This window comes from Eucyclogobius newberryi, unplaced genomic scaffold, assembly GCF_026437365.1.
Source record: "Eucyclogobius newberryi isolate DKJ021-1_F unplaced genomic scaffold, fEucNew1.0.hap1 SCAF_12, whole genome shotgun sequence".
Classification (NCBI taxonomy): domain Eukaryota; kingdom Metazoa; phylum Chordata; class Actinopteri; order Gobiiformes; family Gobiidae; genus Eucyclogobius; species Eucyclogobius newberryi.
The window spans coordinates 20,112,112-20,130,436 of NW_027315746.1; the positions used below are offsets into that span (position 1 = coordinate 20,112,112).

Consider the following 18,325-nt stretch of genomic DNA (forward strand, 5'->3'; position numbering starts at 1 on the left):
TCAATGTATTTCCTTTGTGGCTGTGATGCTGGAGGGATTATTCTGGATTATCTGTGCAGGATATACAGATTACCTCTGTATTTAATGTAATCTTTAGTGTATTATAATATTATTGTATTATTTCAATAAACATTGCATTTTAAGAAACACTCGAAAGACAATTTCATTTATTGCTGTTTTTTTTGGCTAATGTTAGATTGGTACGTTTTTTTTTTTATTTTATTAAGCCTTTGTAATAAATAATTCAACCACATTCCAGTTCGGTTAATTTCAGTGATGAATTGCTGTGAATGATTGGCGCGTGCATGTGCATGAGCCCCTGATATTGGAGACCAGACCACCAGCTGTTACCACCTCAGCTCTGGATGATCGGGGAAGGCGTGTCACTCCCAGAATTACTCAGCGCCCCTTTGTCCTCGGTGGATGCCCAGCCCGCGACACTGATGGCGGCTGCACCCGTTAAGCATCGCTCCGGGCCAGGGGGACCCCGGGCGCAGCTCCCGCCCTGCTATTATGAAGGGAACCTGGAGAAGCGCGGACCCAAAGAGAAGGTACGGAACCGTGCGCGTGGAGCGAGTGTCATGTTGCAGAGCGCACTGGGGGTCGGTGGTCGGTGGGATGTCGTACCGGCGGATGATCCCACCATTCACGGAGCTGTCAACTTCCTCATTGTGTGAGAATGGGCGAGGCGTCCGCTCAGTAGCTCTGCATTGGATTTTTACATGACGACAAACACATGGAATTATCCTCTGCCTCTCATTTTACTTACGAATTGCAATGATTGAACTCACAACAAGGGTCCAATAAAATGCGTTTTTATAAATATGAGAGATTAGATAAAACCGTGGCCGAATGTCTTGTTTATTCATACAATAGACTATCACGCATAATTCAACAGTTTTTCCCACACACACAACATTTAAGGGTATTTCACAATAAATGTAATTGGAGCCTTGCCCAGGTGCTGAATGGCAGTGATCTATGGTTACAGATTGGTGGAGTCTGGCTGATGATGTGTGGGACAGAATTGAGACCATAAAAAGGATAGGATCCATTACACCAATCTGAACAATATCACAATTGTATCAACATTGAATTATGGTTTTGATCTGTGTTCTAGGCATCCAAGCGTCTGTGGACCAGTCTGTGTGGAAACACTCTGTATTTCTTCAATAATGCCAAGGACACTCATGTAAGTTTTGGATACATCACATGGTTACGTTTCTTTTTGCTCCATAAATAGCTGCTTCTATGTAAATGCTCTTGTGTGCCGCAGTATGTGGAGAAGCTGGACCTTGGTGGATTTGTGTCTCTTAAGGACGACTGCGGCCGTGACAGAAACCTGGAGGCAGCTCGTCTCATCCTGAGAATGAAGGATGGGGAGACCAAACTTACTGTAATCATTGCACACAAACCGTTGGACTTCATTATGTTACATGTACCAAACTAATAACACTGTTTTATATAGGCCCCTAATTTGGAATCCAGAGAGCTTTGGAAAGGATTCCTCTACTCTGTGATAGATGTAATTCTTCTTTATTTTGGATTATTGTTTATTCTTTTTTGTATACTTGGTAAACCCAGCCTCTTCTTTATTATAGCTGAATGTACCATCTTGTCTAACGTTGCTGCCTGGTCAGCTGCAAATGCTTAAAGAAGTTGTAGAGAAGGAAAGATCCAGACGGAGAGCTCGTACTCCAACTCGTGCCCCTCCATCGCCCCTCTCAGTGCCTTTAGTTGGAGAGATCCCAGTGTAAGTGATTTTAAAAGGAACCAAATGTAAGCTTTTGATTTTCAAATGTCATAAACATAACCGATCTGTGTCCCGGGGTGTGAGGCAAATGTTCTCAAATATAGCTTTTACTTATAACTGGTGTAATGCAGATTTATTCTTAATTACAAAAACATTGGACATGATGGACAAGGGAAACTATTACTCAGGCAAGAGTAACTGTCTAATTTATAATTAGGATTTTATGTTATTGAAAGCACAAAACATTAAATTATGAACTAAATCTGGTATTTTCAAAGAATAGACAGTAATGAGAAAAACTAAATCATATCTGACACTTTCACTCAAGTAAGAGTAGTGTTACTTCAAGATGAGTAGAAGTAAATGTATATAATCAAAAAGTTTTCTTTAAAAGTAAAATGTAACTGAGTATTACCCACCTCTGATGGTCAAGTTGTTGGTTATAATTTGGTGTTTTGGTTTTCAAGACGATCATCCAATCAGAAAGCAGAATGTGCCTCACATGAGTCTCATTTGGGTTTCCAGTTTCAATGTTGAAGTCCAGTTGATTTAAACCTGTTTGTCCTCTCTTTGATGTGAACGGTCACTACCTAAAGCCCAGCACCTGCACCTATCTTTAACCAGTGCTAGTGCAGCCTCTGCGGCTCAGTGAGGGAATTCTGGAGGTTCTGAGCTCAATATTAGGCTTGACAAATTCATATACTGAGAATGAACAGTTGTTTGTGTCCTCCATCTGCAAGTTAAAGCACTGGGAACCCAGGAGCTCTGGTTACATATGGTTCTATTAAGGCCCATAATAAGGATAGAAGCTACAGTTTACTCTTGTTTGTGCCTTGCAGGTGCTTTCGACCAGTCTCTCGAACAGAAGCAGAAGTGCTTTTGGAAAGACACCCTGATTGTGGTAATATGTTACTCCGTCCTGGCAGGGATGGGTCCTCGCTGGCTGTCACAACACGCCAGGACCTTAATGGGTAATTCTCAGCAATATTTATAACATGCATTTTGTTGGACCCTGACTTCTGCACTCTTTGCTTTAGGTCAGTTTTCAGACATTATCGAGTGACTCAGAGGGATCAAGGTGGATATGTCATTGATGTGGAAAATCCAGTAAGTCTTAGCACTCTAGAATTTGATGACGTCATAATTTCAGATGGTGGGCAGGGTCCTAAATAACTCTATGGGAGATTCACTATTTTTGAAAGAATTATCCAAACGTATGGTCCACAAATGTTGAACCCTCTCCTTATTTGCAAGGGCCTGGCTCCACAACTTGTCATATGAACCTTATGGCTTAAGGAGCATATGACAGATTAGACTTTACTATTCAGTAAAACATAATAAACATGCTTTTATTTAAGATTTTAAACTAGGATTTAAACTAGGGTGTTTTACCAATTTTGGTGAGGTTTATAATGTTACTTCCTGTTTGGACAGAAGCAGCAAATGTGACCGAGGTGGTGGTAGTTTCACAACTGTTACCAGGCAACCATACTGTAAACAAGTCATTGTTTAACATGTTAAAATAATGGGCAGTGATTGTCAAAGAATTGTCTTTATTCTTTTGAATTAGATTCCCTGTGCTACTCTACATGAAGTCATTGATGCACTGGTGGAAAAAACAGCTGGGACACTGCAACCTTTTTTACTTGAAGAGCCTTATGAAGAGAATATCAGTGAGTAGTCTGTACATAGGGTTCATCTTACACTTTACAGGACTTTGATTTTATTTTAAACTATTTGTATCATCAGCATATGTTACGGCCAATGACGAGAATGGAGAGCACATGCTACACACGGCTCCAACAAGTCCTCTGCCAAGGGCTCCTGCTCTGCCTCCAAAACAAGGTATTCAAGGTAGACCTATTATAAAACAGCAAACGGCACTGTTGAGAACCACCTCTGTTGTATAGATCGCTGGTGTACAAGCCCCCTGTCCCGATCCCCTGCTCCAGACAGGCGCATTCTGACATCACCAGTGCCATCTTCTCCCACCAACCCGATGAGACGACTTGTCCTCTCTCCGTCTCCTCTCACTCAGTGTAAGTAATGGCTCTTAATGCCTGTGCTTTATTAGTTAAGATGCAGATAATGTGTTTTGTCCGTCTCCTTAACAGCACTCAACGAGGAGCTGAAAATGAAGCTTGAGAAAAGACGAGCCAGTCAAGACTGATGCACTTTAGTGCCATTCAACATTTATGACTTCAAAGATTGTTCAGATCAATGTCGAAAATCTGTTTTCATGTGAATGTGAGTTATTCATTCATGTTGCACTTACATCATAAGGATGGATGAACTCGGTGACTTTATAGGAGTAAAATGGTCAACATTTTGGTTTGCCTGCAAGCAAGAAACTGCGCCTACTTTTCTTTTTAAACATCTTTGAAACAAAGCCTTTGAACACATCGGAGTTCAAGACACTGACAAATAGACCCATGGACCACTGACTGAGCCTTTTTTGTCCATCAATTTAAGACTGCCAAAACAACTGAAATGACTGTGACATTTTTGTTGTAGCCTAAATGACAAACATTTTAAAGTCCGACCAGTTACTTACAGTTTTTCTGCTGCTCTGATTGCATTACTGTTACATAAAATGTTACTACTGTTCTCAAATGTTACTGACTTGCTGTTTACAGGCTCTATGCTACTGTTGGTGCTTCTTGTTATTTATTTTTTCAATTCTCTTTCCTGTATTACCACCACATGGTGCAATGATTACCACAACCAGCATCTTCAGACGAGCCATTGTGCTGAATGTGATGACGCCCTCTAGTGGTTATCTGTGGTGAAACATACTTCACACAGATGCATGATGGTCGTATCATCAGTGCTTGGTGGGCTGCACACAAAAGAACAAGTACTTTGTTTACATAAATGTCCATTATATAATTACAGTGTTGCCATTATCACACTTTTTTACACCAAAGGACAGCTTGGTCAACTTTGGAGTAATTCATTGCCAATAGCAACTGTGGTCATGTATCTTTGTATTTTTTTATGATAAACTATGTGATTATTTAATAACTTTACAGAGTGATTATTGAAGAATTACATGTGTCGGATCTGGCCTTTTACTATCTTTTGCCATATGTAAAATGCACATCTTATTTATGTATCATTACTATTTATTTATTTATTTATGTTGATGTCGATGTGGCCTTGCCTTCTAATTTAAATAAACGCGAGCGCACATTCCCACAATACACCGCTCACTCTCGTCTTGTTTCAACTTGTCAAGAATTTCCGCATTGTGGTTTACGTCCGACACGGTCATATTCACGGACTCTGCGCGCGGAGACTTTGAGTTCTGAACCACTTAAAAAGGACGCAAACTGCACAGAAGAGCGGAGGTGAGGGAGCAGCACCCTTCCCCGCAGCAGCACCCTCCAGCAGCACCCTTCCCCGCAGCAGCACCCTCCAGCAGCACCCTTCCCCGCAGCAGCACCCTCCAGCAGCACCCTTCCCCGCAGCAGCACCCTCCAGCAGCACCCTTCCCCGCAGCAGCACCCTCCAGCAGCACCCTTCCCCGCAGCAGCACCCTCCAGCAGCACCCTTCCCCGCAGCAGCACCCTCCAGCAGCACCCTCCAGCAGCACCCTTCCCCGCAGCAGCACCCTCCAGCAGCACCCTTCCCCGCAGCAGCACCCTCCAGCAGCACCCTTCCCCGCAGCAGCACCCTCCAGCAGCACCCTTCCCCGCAGCAGCACCCTCCAGCAGCAGAGGTGCACCCTGCTCTCCAGACCGCGGGCTGAGAGCGCGTCGCAGCGCCGTCTGCACATCGCACAATCACCGGAACCAAAGACGTGTATTCTTCTTCCTTCAACTTTAAAAGTGCAGTGGGAAATGTAAGTAGACTTAACGACTTTAGTGCATTCGCGTCGTTGTATATTTACTACTTTTAAACAAACGATGCTTATCCGCGTTTCTGAACCTTTTTTTTTGACGTGGAAGTATTTGGCAGGTGCTTGTGACGTTTGAAAAGCACCCATAGTAGATTGTGGGTGGTAGTTTGTGCTAGTTGTGTTAGTTGTGGGTGTGCCGCAGGTAAACGTTTAACTATAGCTGTAATTCAAGTTGTGTTAAAACCCTTTGTGGCTGATCATGAAGTGCGTTATAGCGTGTGCGCGGTTCTTCTTCTTTGCGACGAGTTCTGTGCCTCTCAAACACCTTCAACACGCGAGTTCGTTTTCCGCAGTTTTAAAAAAAAGTCGTATTTAAATGTTTCTTTTCGGGGCTTTTACAGGCGGGCTTTATCTCTTCATGCCAGGAGCCTTTTGTGAGCATGTGTCACAGACAGTTCCTACAGTTCCTATGGCTTGAGGCTGCACTGTGCAACATCTTCTTACATTCTTTGACAAGTCACAGCAGAAGACACGGCTCACACACACCTGCCAAACTCTTCTGTGTAAAGGCTCAGGGGCCAGTACTCGAGCATGTTTGTGTGCTCATAGTGTGTTGTGTCAGAGGTAAAGGGTGTTCCATACCAGGGCCAGTCCATCTCCATAAAGCCTTCATTGTGCGCTTGTGTTTGGCCCTGTACAAGAGTTAAAGTTGACGTCCCTGCGCCCCGCTGAATGCCTTTCATGGCCCTGCATTAACATCACTATGCCACTGACAGAAATACTGCTGAGCTGACTTTTAGCTCACTTTGTGTCTTTTTACTTTGTGCTCCCTGCTTATTCTTTTTAAAAAGTCCTGTCATTTTGGCTGTGTTGTTTTTCTGCAGGTTATGATAATGCACTCATTCCGTGTCTCATTTTGTGTTTGATGTTAATGTTACACAGCTTTTTACATTTCAGGTTGTCTCATCCTTGTTTCTTGGGTCCAAGTCATCCATCTCACTATGGGCGGCCTGCTGAGCGGGGCCAGTAAAGGGGCCAGTGGCATTCAGTCGGCACAAACCTCGTCACGTCGCATATGCCACTCGCTGCTGAAGAAACAATAAAAAACGGAATTCCCGCTGCCATAACAAAGGAGCCATGCATCTGCTGTTGTCCCTGTGTGTTGTCTGGCTGCTGCCCATGGCCTGGACACTAGAAGGAAACTCTCTTCCTCGTAGAATCATCTCCTATCAACGTGAGTGGATTCTTTTCTTCTGCAATCATGTATTTAGTTCCAGCAACTGTTTTTTATTTTTTTTCCTTCCAATATTTAAATTTTTTAAAAGATTTTTTTGCTTGTAGGCTTTAGACTGGTAAGTACAGTGTGAAACGAGGGAAGAGGGGGCTGGCTGCACTTGGAGCCTGGCATACGTGTGCTGTGCTATAAACACTCGACCACCGGGGAGCTCTATAGTTCCAATATTTGTAATGTTTTTTTTTAAATATATTAAACAAGGACAAAAACAAAAATGTAACAATGAGGCAGGACGTTAGAGGAATTAACACATTTAGACGGTTACAGCAGACATGTAGCAGTGCTTCCTCCATTACATTCACCCGCCAAAACATCTTCTCACACACCGCAATGTCCATTGCAATGGACATTGCGGTGTGTTCCATTTCAGTGTAGAAATGTTCAGTTCCTTCTACATTTTCTAAATGAACCAGGCTCATGTCCAGTACCTGCTACTTTGAAAACCGATTTGCTCAGATAAGGCACTTGTTGCTGCTGTGTTTATCTGTTATGAGACGCACTGATCGATCATGTTTTCTCTCCAGAGGATAATGTTGACTTGTTCCAAGAGGAAGGCGTCTTCAACTATTCTACTATGTTGTTAAGAGAAGACTTGGGCCTATTGGTCATTGGAGCCCGGGAGGCAGTTTATGCCGTAGATCTACATAATGTCTCTATCAAGTTTGCTTCAGTAAGAACATTTTTGTTAATAATAAACATTGTCAGTGTAAAAAAAGCAATAACAGTTTGTTCTAAGTGCAAAGCTAACAGTTGTCGAAACTAACCACAGTTTGAATGTGCACTGTGTCTTTAGGTGAAATGGGAAGTGACACAAGCACAAACAGATGATTGTGGAAACAAAGGGAAAGACCCAGAGGTATGGCAGAGTTCTATTTTGTCCTTATTTTGGTGCATTGAGTTTTATATTGACGTGCCTGTGTTACAGACAGAGTGCAAGAACTACATTAGAGTCCTCCATGAAATGGGAGACAACAGAATGTATGTGTGTGGGACTAATGCATTCGACCCACAGTGTGACTTCATGGTAAGATACATTCACTGTCACAGGTCACTGTGATATATATTTTCATGAAGAACATTTAATCAAGTGACTCGTGTTTACCAGTCCTATGCAGATGGGACATTGACTCTAGAAAACAAGGCTGAAGATGGAAAAGGCAAATGTCCATTTGATCCGTATCAAAAATTTGCTTCTCTTATGGTTGGTATGTGGCATTTATGACCTGTTACAGTAAGCTTACCCATTTGGATGAACCTAGTCATTTGTGAATTTTCATAAAAAAAAATTCCCATGTTTTTAGATGAAGACTTGTACTCTGCAACTTCTATGAATTTCCTGGGCTCAGAACCGGCCCTTATCCGGAGTCCAGATGTTTCAATACGAACAGAGTTTAAAACCGCGTGGCTTAACGGTAAAATACATTCTTAGAGTTAATTTGTTTTAGGATTTTTATTTACACAGAACATAACTTTGTTGTGTTTTACACATTTTAATATCTATGACAGAGCCCCACTTTGTGTCATTGGTCCATATTCCTGAGAGTGTTAATAGTGCTACTGGAGATGATGACAAGGTTTACCTGTTCTTCAGTGAGACTGCAGTAGAGTATGACTACTACAATAAAGTGGTGGTGTCCCGTGTTGCTCGTGTGTGCAAGGTAAACATATTTATTCTTAAGTTATATTGATTTATGAAAGAATTTGACAGATGTGGTCATTGTTGTTGTTGCTTTTAACGAGACAACTGAAAAGGTGCTTTTAAGGCGGTGGTAGTACAGTATCCCCAAAGCAAGCGTTCCATGCCATACTGCCAAAAAAAAGGACAGGAGAGAGAGGAAGAGAGAGCAACAGATGTGGTTAGTGCCAGTTGTATAACAGTGGCTTCTGTCCACTATGTGACCTGTCATTGAGTGACGCAGTCACTTTTAGTTCTATTCAAATCAAATCAAATCAATTTATTTTTGTAAGGCCCAAAATCACAACAACAGTTGCCTCTGAGGGCCACAGGGAGAAATGAATCAACAATTCTGTGGTGGCGAGGGACGATGTCCCAGGGTCCTCTGTCCTTAGACTCTCCTTCTCGGCCAGGAAAAACTACAAAAAAAACCTCTTTGGGAAAAAAGCGTAGAAACCTGGAGGAGTTCCAGTGAAGGAGAGATCCGACTCTCACAGACGGACAATTGCATCCCTTCTGACCGCCGGAGGCGGTGCCTTAAGCACTGAATCATCATCTATAGCGCATGCGCAGGTCGAGAATCTAATGACAACAAAGTCACCTGTGACCTCTGTGACCCACGTGAGGCTATATAGTCACGTGGCACTGAGAGCTCAGTCCTTTTCATTTTCTCGCGCGCAGGTTTGTCGAGTTGTAAGCGGAAAACATTGAATTGTTTGCTATCTGCTGGTTTGCCGGTTAGCTCCGCGACATGCGTCGAGGCAGCAAGTACTCTTGTCCTTCAGGGGCTGTGTTAGCACCGGCATTCTGCTGCTAGGTGGTTGTAGCCGACTACGCCGCCAGGTAAGTACATTTATTACTGATTGTTTCAGAGCTACTTGAGCTGTCTTTTGACTTGTTTTGAACTGTTGTTTTTGAGCAGCCAGTTTCGTTCCTGCTGTTTTATTTTGTGTTACTGCCGCATTTGGCTCGAGCGACCGCTTTCGTCCCGCTTTTGTAGTACTCTAATGGCGTCCTCTGGCCGAACGACTTTTTGCCTTTTTGTATGCTAACACACAGTTTCGAACCACTAGTGGCGTCTCCGGCTCGACCCCGTTCGGCTAGGCTTAGCCTCCATTGACCCTGTTAATTTTTGTACCATTTTTTTTTTTTTAATTAATTAAATACATTTTTATTTATTTTTCAAAGGGGGGGGAGGTGTTCACGGCCTGACCTGATTTTGTAACGGGCACACACCCGGTTTGCGGCGCCCGGTGCTACAGCGGGCATTCGTATTAGAAGTACTCAAGACACTGGTCTGCACGGCCTGTATGGCGCCGATGCAGCAGGACGATGGGCACGATTTATGTCCCTCGTGCTTGGGCTTGGAACATTTGAGCCAAGGCCTCACTACGGATGCTTGCCCCAATTGTATCGTGATGCCTCATTCGACCCGGATAGCTCGTTTGGAGGCATTTGAGCTTGTTGATTGGGATACTGAGTCGAGGTTGCCCGCCGAAAACCTCTGGTTTTAAGTACCCTTTCTCCTCGGTTCCACCCTCCCCAGAGCGGAAGAAGCAGAACGCATTTTCAGTATGACGCCCTCAATTTGGAGTCCCGGACCTCAGACACAGGCTCTAATGCATCCTCGGGTTGTCTGGACAGGGATGACAATGTGCCACTCTGTGGTTCGTTCCGCACTTTGACGTGCCGCAAGAGACAGAGGCTACTAATAGTGCCGTTTTCAAGCGCCAACGGCCTGTCCCCTCCGCCGTTGTATCGCCCTCACAGGAGTACGTCAGGGAGCTGCACGCTTGCTGGACTGATACAAAGGCGTTATCGCGCTTGACCTCAGATGGGAGGGCCTTGGCGTCCATGCAAGATGCCCCCCAGTTTGGCCTGGGCCACCTATCGAGCCGGCTATTGCCTCGCTGTTTGTTTCTCCTGAGGAGGGCCTTAGGGCTAATCTGAGGTGCCCAAAATTGCAATGTCGTATCACCGATCAATTCTTGTGGGCATACAATGCAGGGGCGCGGATGAGTAGGATGGGGAACTCCCTTTCCCATCTGTTGCTCGGTCTTTACACTGCACTGGAGAAGTCAAATGTGGATGTACCAACACAAGGAATGCTTGATGCGTCTCTGCACGCGTTTGTCGGTCGCGTGTTGTCCACTCTGACGCAGACAGAACCGTGTAAGAGGATGTTAAGGAGGGTTCCAGTAGTCCCAGGAGAGCTCTTCGGTGCGGCCATGCTTGAGGCATTAGAATGCACTGCACAGACTAGTCGGACTAGGAGCCAGTTGGTCAGTCTCCGCAGATGGACCCCTCAACGTGGCGGCCCGCCTGCGTCTGGCATTCAGTCCGTTGCCCATACAACCACCACGTGTCCACTGGGCGGACAGCCCTTTGATCGGAGGAGGGTGGCCCGGACTCCAGTCTCGGGTCCACCATATTCTGCTCAGCCCATCCGGCTTCAGCGCCGCTCCCCCTGGCCCCTGGGGGGCCTGGAAGTTGGACACACTACAAACCCCTCCGTTTGAACCGTATGATCAGGTAGATCTCAAATGGATTTTGTTAAGACCACCTTTCTCCTAGCTATGGCTTCAGGTAAGCGAGTCAGTGAACTACAGGCCTTGTCTGTTGGTGTACCTGTCTCAGGTGTGATGCTGAGGGCTCGGGGGTCACTCTTTGGCCGGATGCCTCTTTCTTTCCTAAGGTGTTTTCTTCGAGTAGCACTCAGCCCTCCAACTCCAACATACTCTACCCGGTCCGGGCCTTGGAGATTTACATACGAGCCAAGACACCTGTTCAGAAGTCAGATTGCCTCTTTGTGTGCTATGATGGCCCTGAAAAAAGTCAAGTGCTTTCTAAACAGCGCCTTGCCCGATGGGTGGTTGAGGCCATTGAGCAGTCTTATGATTCTCAGAAGCGCCAGCCTCCAGATGTTGTTAAATCCCACTCGACCAGAAGCCTGTCCACCTCCAGGGCGGCCATGAGCGGAGTGCCCCTGGATGCCATTTGCGCAGCAGCCTCCTGGACTTCACCTTCTACATTTGCCCGATTCTATAGTATCAATGTGGCAGTCTCCAATCCGCTAGAGGGAATTCTGAGACTGCACCCTTCCTCGTTGTAAGGTAGACGTGTTTTATCTCACATTTTGTATTGTCCTATGGGATCCCTTGGGACATTGTTGATGTGTCATCCAGTGCTTAAGGCACCGCCTCTGGCGGTCAGAAGGGATGAAATAGAACGAAAGTTATATGAATGCTGGATGACCGCCAGAGCGGTCAGTCCCTCGGAATCTGCATTGCTTGCGAGAAGAAAGTGGACTGAGCCCTCGGTGTCACGTGACTATATAGCCTCACATGGGTCACAGAGAGGTCACAGGTGAGTTTGTAGTCATTAGATTCTTGACCTGCGCATACGCGAAAGATGATCATTCAGTGCTTAAGGCACCTCTCAGTAGTTACATGCGTAACTTTCGTTCTAGAATATCTCTATTATTATAGAAACACGTTTTTGGACCGTGATGTCATCATACACGTTTTTGTCATTTAGTGATCACGACAACTATACATGATATGACCATTCATCGCGCAGCTGGAATACAGTCTAAGGAATAAAGTCTGGCGGAAATGTAACACTTGGATACCAACCGCCAAAAAACAACAACATTATGCAGTCACTCGCAATGGCATCTTGCGCTGCTTCTAGTTTACCATGTTGCTGGCACTCAGCTGTGTTTGTGTTTCACTTTCACACAGGGTGATCTGGGCGGGGAGAGGACCCTGCAGAAAAAGTGGACTTCTTTCTTGAAGGCTAGACTTGAGTGTCCCATCTTGGAGTCTCAGAGTCTCACCCCTTACATTATCCAGGACGCTTACCGCTGGTGTGACCCATTCAAGCCTTGGACTGACTGTTTAATCTTCACCATCTTCACCCCACAGTCAGCATGTTACAAACTTTTTGTTGTTGTTAGACTTTGACGCTACTTGTGTCTCACTTGTCCCCCTGTGTTTAGAGACGCGTCAGACCTGTCAGCTGTGTGTGTGTACAATATGTTGGACATCAGCAGAGTGTTTACAGAGGGCAAGTACAAGACCCCGGTCACCGTAGAGACATCTTTTGTGAAATGGGTGATGTATAGTGGAGAAGTTCCTTCTCCTCGTCCTGGAGCTGTAAGTTCTGCCCAACACTTGCAAAAAAAAACATGTTGTTGAGGTAGTTGTCTTTGTTCTTTTATTCTGTTGTCTCCTCTGTTCTTTGCCAGTGTATTGACGATGCAGCACGTAAAGCAAACATAGATCAGACATTAGACCTCCCAGATCTGACACTTCAGTTTGTCAAAAATAGGCCTCTCATGGACAACGTCATTCAGCCCGTTGGCGAAAAACCCAGTTTGGTGCGAAAGGGGGCCACGTTCACACGGATCATTGTTAACCAAGTACAGGCTGCAGACGACAGAATGTACCACGTCATGTTTATTGGCACAGGTTTGTGAAAGGTTGAAAAGAAATGCATTTACACAACATATTTTGGTGAATGTGTCAAAATAACTAAGTATATTTTTTCTGCAATGAATGCAGAAAATGGCACCGTTGTGAAAGCTGTGAACTATGATGGAGAAATGTTCATTATTGAAGAACTACATGTCTTTAAGTCTCCAGAGGCAATTAAGATCCTTCGGTTTTCTATTGTCACAGTACGTCTTCTGTGATGTTTGTCTGCAGTTTGGTCTGTTTTAAATGCATGAATATAACAGTAAATGGTATGTGTGTAGGATCAGCTGTATGCTGGCTCAGACTCTGGAGTGGTACAGATACCTGTAGCCACCTGCGACAGGTCTTCCACCTGTATCGACTGTGTTCTTAACAGAGACCCATACTGTGGCTGGGACAAAGAGACAGGGACATGTGTTGCTCTTTCCCAATTGCAAAAGTAAGTTGATGTGTATTCATACAATCTGAATGTGGGAATATAATATATTCTACATATATTTACATATGTTTTTATTTTTATTAGGAAACTCATTCAAAGTGTGCAAGATGGTGATGCGTCCCTTTGCCCGAAATCTGGTGAGTACAATGCTGGCAACAACAAGGTGTGCATAATGACAAAGGACTTTTATATAGACTTTTAAGAGGAAGCTAAAGCAATCTGCTATGGCATTGTTCTGTTGAACGAGTCAGAGCAACTTCCAAACAAGTAGGTTTTTGTCGGCAGCATTGACCAGAGGCCTGTTGCTAGAAGCTTGAGTTCGGGCTAAGTTCAGGTTTAGTTCAGTGTAAATCGGGCTTTTTGTCACTGAAAAAAGTTTGGTTTAGTTTTAGTGTCTAGTTTTGGTTTAGTTCTAGTGTAAATCACCACAGTAACAGCTCCACACTGCTACCCTGCTCGGGATTGGAGTTAAAAAAAAAAAAAACAACTGAGCAAAATGTTATGTGAAGCACTCTATATCTAATTAATTTGAAAGATCTTAGAAAAACATTTGTTTTGTTCCTCACTTCTGAACTGCAGCAAAACCAGATGTTTCTGGCATTTCATTTTGGTTTTAAAGTTCTTCACACCCGCCAGCTAAAACCAGACTTTCTATTTACTATCTTATCATCACTTTTATTTTCATTGTCAATACCAGCAAGCTATACATCATTTTAAAGATTATTTTCTCAACAAAACAAATATGTCATTGATTTGCATTGATTGAATAAGCAATTATCAATTGTTTGTGATAAAAATCAACTGTTCACTAGACATTTCTTACCTGTATTCCGGTTCGGACGGACTCAACAGGGTTCAATCCATCAGTAGCTGTACTCATTCTGTCCGTAATAATCCACAGAAAAACAAAATCCACTTTTCCTGAAGTAATAGTTACAGCATTTTCTTCTGTGAAAAAATTAAATATAGCTTGTTCGATAATTCTCTCTGTTCATATCAAAAACACGGCTCCAGATGCAATAGCCGCTGGGTATGTTTGTTTTCCTCACATTTTCAGCTACAGAATGAGACCATCCACATGTTTTTCCGTTCACGGGTTTGTCTGACACAGCCCTCTTAGATAAACCAGACGTCCCCTTCTAACTTCTGCGCTGTTGGTCTTTTATCTGTGCTAGCATGCTAATGAAGTGACATCCTACTTTTTGATTGTCATATTATTCTTGCCACTGAGCCAAGCTTTTGAATGGTGGGTGGATTTTAGGAATAAGCCAGACGGGGAGCTTACTATTCAGATGGGTAAAGCAGTAAACCGTTTTTTTGGTGCACGCCATCAAGATTTTACGCACTGCGTTTTCTGATCGTGTTAGCCTTTTGGACGCGCATTTCGTTAGATGTATGTATTATACCCTCAATTTTTATTTTTATTTTTTTTTACATTTAACACTCATGTTTACACATTTTCACATGCATTGCTTTTAGCAGTTAAAATAGGTATTTGTAGTCTCCAAAACATCAAAATGTATTTTTTATTACCATAGAGGAGCTAAAATTGTAGTTTAACAGTTTGGCACATATTTTGGAAAACTTCCGAATATACTTTTTGATTCAAAAAGGTCAACAGCACCAAAATGCCTATTCCTAGAGATCTGAAACTTTACACAGTTACACAGATAAAAAGCATCTACAGTGAAAAGCATAATTTTACAATGAAGAATGTCTTGCTGACAGTGTTCATATGCACATCTGCAGAAACTAGAAGGCCTAAGCCAGGGGTTTCCAAACTTTTTTCACAGAGAGCCGCATTTTGAAACTCGTTTAGAGCCACAAAAGGCCACAAACAAGCCAACAATGTCGAATTTGAAAGTGAATCCTTCAAAATGTTGCATTTGACATAGTTTTGATGCCTCCACACCTCAGACCCAAAAATTGGTCTGAGGGCTGCATCTGCTTTCTAATGATGCATCACACTAGCATGTGGTCTGTAAGATCTTCTTTTAATAAGCAATGCCATTTGGGCTATGTCTAACTAGTGTGCACAGGGTAAAATAGGTTGATGTTAAAGGGTTGAAATGTTTGTGAACCTATTAACCAGAAAAAAATCTATTACCAGTACTTTTTTGTTATCCACCTGTGCCCTTGATCTCATCCTGCCCCCTTCCCTCTAGACTCCTATTGGCTGAGCTGTCTATCTGCCTGATCTGTTCGGTCAACCCAAACCCTTTTCATTGGTTGTAAGATTTTAATTGGTATTGTATTGTTGTTTACTTTCAGCCCCAAATACACCTGTTAATCAATCCATATGGGTCGGTGGAAACCTGAAGCTTCACTGCACTAATCCATCCATTCATGCTGCAACCATCTGGGAGCAAGACGGACGAACTCTGAGCCCTACAGGTCGTCACTACTTTTTAAAAGATGATCTGCTTATCATAAACACCTCAGACTCGGATGCTGGGCTGTACAGTTGTCTCTCAGTCGAGCGCTCCAAAACAAATGAATACACAAGCACTCTAGCAGAGTACCAGGTTAACGTAGCCTCATCGGCAACTGGAAGGGGGGATGACATTGGGTTTCCTCATGCACAGCGGGATTCCCCTAATGTTGCAGGCCTATATGCTGTCATCGCAGTATTTGTAATAGCTTTTTTGGGTCTATTTGCATGGAACTTATACAATGGACACTTTACCCGGTCATGCATACGCAGAGACAAGAGTAAACAACTGTCTCCTGAGAGCCACGAGGAGATGGCAATAGACTCCAGCCACAACCAGCGGCGAACAGAGTCTGAAAATAAGCCCTTAGTGCCTGACACAAACAATAGCAGCAGTAATAATAACCACAACAATGGAGAAGCCACATAATTATTTTATTTTTCTAGATGTACAGAGATGTACTTGTGGGAGATGAAAAAACCAAGGCACTCTGATAGGTTAAAATTCAAAAGCCTTTATTTAAACATCAGAAAAGGTTTATTGCCATCGAACAAAATTCACAGGCTAGAAACTTGCTTTGGTAATTTGGTGCAACATACAACAATGAAGCAAAAGATATTAAATAAGGCATGCATTAAGAACAAAAACAATTTAAATTTACTCATAGGCTTAGTATATGTAGTCTCTTAAAGGTGTTGTTCGAGGTGGTTGGGTAGCAGAGGAAGAACTCGCTTGACACGTGCTTCTGTATTTTAAAGGATGTTTATTCACAGAAAACAGCATCAGTACAAAAGACAAGTCGACATTGCTTTTGAGCTCCAGTGTGGCAGAATCAGAGTTCCCGATTCTAGCGTTACAGTTGAATTTACACTTCTCCTTCACAACGGCAGAAACCCCCCTTAGACTGCACTTTGACCTCTATACGCTTATCAGATGTTTGAAGAGAAGGCCAAATATGAAACTCTAACTTGACATCTCGGCGAGCTCTTATATGGACATCTCTGCAGCATCTCGTCATTGTATCAACAACCGAGTGGCTCTCAGTATCAGAAAACTAGTACAGAAAACCCCTTTCCTTAGGCCAGATACCTCAGATTTACACAAATTTGTTAATTTTACAGGAGTAGTGCAGAAGTGAACAGTGCAATGAGTGGTTGTTGATTAAATTACAGTTAAAGTGGCCAGTCTTAAGAAGTGTTCATGAGTCCAACAGCAGAGGGAATGGAACTGTTCTTGTGGCAGGAGAGTCTGGTCCGGATTCACCGTAGCCTCCTGCCTGAGGGGAGTGGCTCAAATAAGTCTGCAGCCGATCACCTTTTCAGCAGAGCATACAATGCGCTGTAGTCTCCGTTTGTCCCTGACTGTGGCTCCAGCGTACCACACGGTGATAGAGAAGGTGAGGATGGACTCAATGATGGCTGTGTAAAAATGCACCATCATCTCTGCTGGCAGTTTAGCTTTCCTAAGCTGCCACAGGAAGTACATCCTCTGCATAAGCCATGTTTAAATAAAAGCTTTTTAACTTCAACCAGTCAAAGTGCTTTGGTTTTTTCATCTGCCACGTGTACATATTTGGCGGTCTAAAATTTGTATTTTTGTAACAAGTAATCCACCCGCCATCTCCAATGATCACCTGACTGTTCCCCTATTAAAAAACATTCACATCCATGAGGCGCTCCCCAACGTTTTAATTCTGCTGAAGTTTGAACTTATGAACCATATGAAACATCTTTTATTTTTTTTATTTTTTTACATAGATGAAATTGAGCCTTTATTTTTTACATTCATTTTATGTTCATGTTTTTCAATGCATACTGTATTTACAGATACTGACTGACTGTAAAGGATGTTGAACATTATTGTTTGCTGTTAACATTTGTAGTCGGAAAAAAATGCATTACAATTACATGGACTAAAAGAAAATATTTAATGTAACTTAATACCACATTTTGTTTTTCAAATAAAGTAGTTCTTGGACAATTTTGGTCTTGTGTCATTTTCTGTAGCTGTATCTCTTGAACTGGAACCACAGTTGAAAGATCCCATTGGTGAACTGACAGCAGAAGCCATGTCTATGGGAATATTCCTATTCTCTATTTTTAATCTTTGAAACAATGTCCTTGTGTGGAGGAAACTGCATGAAACGTTACAATCCCAAAGTCTTTATTACCTGGACATGGCTCGAGGAAGTACTGGGGAGTAGAGCAATTGTCAATTAGAGCTCGATACATTTCTTTGAATTTTTAGGTGGTGGTTTGCCAAAGTTATAATGCATCTGGTTGCATTTGTTCCATTCAAAGCTTGTGTGAACTTTGTTAAAGTGCCGCTTTCTGGGGCGGCATATATCTGCCCACAGGTACATTTTTCCTGTGACTGGAAAGCATTTTCTGCACTCTCATTGGCATCATCTGGA

The 18,325-nt window shown here is 43.2% G+C and overlaps 2 protein-coding genes across 2 annotated transcripts; both read left to right on the forward strand.

The window, feature by feature from the left end:
* The first annotated feature begins 361 nt into the window (after positions 1-361).
* On the forward strand, positions 362-4,603 carry stap2a (signal transducing adaptor family member 2a). The gene is made up of 11 exons (XM_072440385.1): positions 362-551; positions 1,121-1,192; positions 1,277-1,396; positions 1,469-1,525; positions 1,602-1,753; positions 2,593-2,724; positions 2,791-2,860; positions 3,324-3,426; positions 3,503-3,598; positions 3,664-3,792; positions 3,868-4,603. Exons 1-11 carry the CDS (start codon positions 366-368, stop codon positions 3,921-3,923), a joined length of 1,173 nt encoding a protein of 390 aa, XP_072296486.1. The 5' UTR covers positions 362-365; the 3' UTR covers positions 3,924-4,603.
* A 975-nt stretch (positions 4,604-5,578) lies between these two features.
* On the forward strand, positions 5,579-16,363 carry LOC140356397 (semaphorin-4E-like). Its single transcript, XM_072441296.1, has 15 exons — positions 5,579-5,597; positions 6,552-6,828; positions 7,413-7,558; positions 7,682-7,744; positions 7,814-7,912; positions 7,994-8,093; positions 8,190-8,300; positions 8,395-8,546; positions 12,307-12,488; positions 12,564-12,720; positions 12,813-13,035; positions 13,129-13,244; positions 13,323-13,480; positions 13,565-13,617; positions 15,752-16,363. Exons 2-15 carry the CDS (start codon positions 6,732-6,734, stop codon positions 16,339-16,341), a joined length of 2,247 nt encoding a protein of 748 aa, XP_072297397.1. The 5' UTR covers positions 5,579-5,597; positions 6,552-6,731; the 3' UTR covers positions 16,342-16,363.
* Positions 16,364-18,325: the final 1,962 nt, after the last annotated feature.

Bases quoted from the DNA above. Each gene is read 5' to 3' on its own strand.
- stap2a (XM_072440385.1), top strand. From the start codon at position 366: ATGATCGGGGAAGGCGTGTCACTCCCAGAATTACTCAGCGCCCCTTTG. The intron at 1,526-1,601 runs GTAATTCTTCTT...TCTTTATTATAG, and splicing joins TCCTCTACTCTGTGATAGAT to CTGAATGTACCATCTTGTCT. The intron at 2,861-3,323 runs GTAAGTCTTAGC...CTTTTGAATTAG, and splicing joins TCATTGATGTGGAAAATCCA to ATTCCCTGTGCTACTCTACA.
- LOC140356397 (XM_072441296.1), top strand. From the start codon at position 6,732: ATGCATCTGCTGTTGTCCCTGTGTGTTGTCTGGCTGCTGCCCATGGCC. The intron at 8,301-8,394 runs GTAAAATACATT...TATCTATGACAG, and splicing joins TAAAACCGCGTGGCTTAACG to AGCCCCACTTTGTGTCATTG. The intron at 13,618-15,751 runs GTGAGTACAATG...GTTTACTTTCAG, and splicing joins GTCCCTTTGCCCGAAATCTG to CCCCAAATACACCTGTTAAT.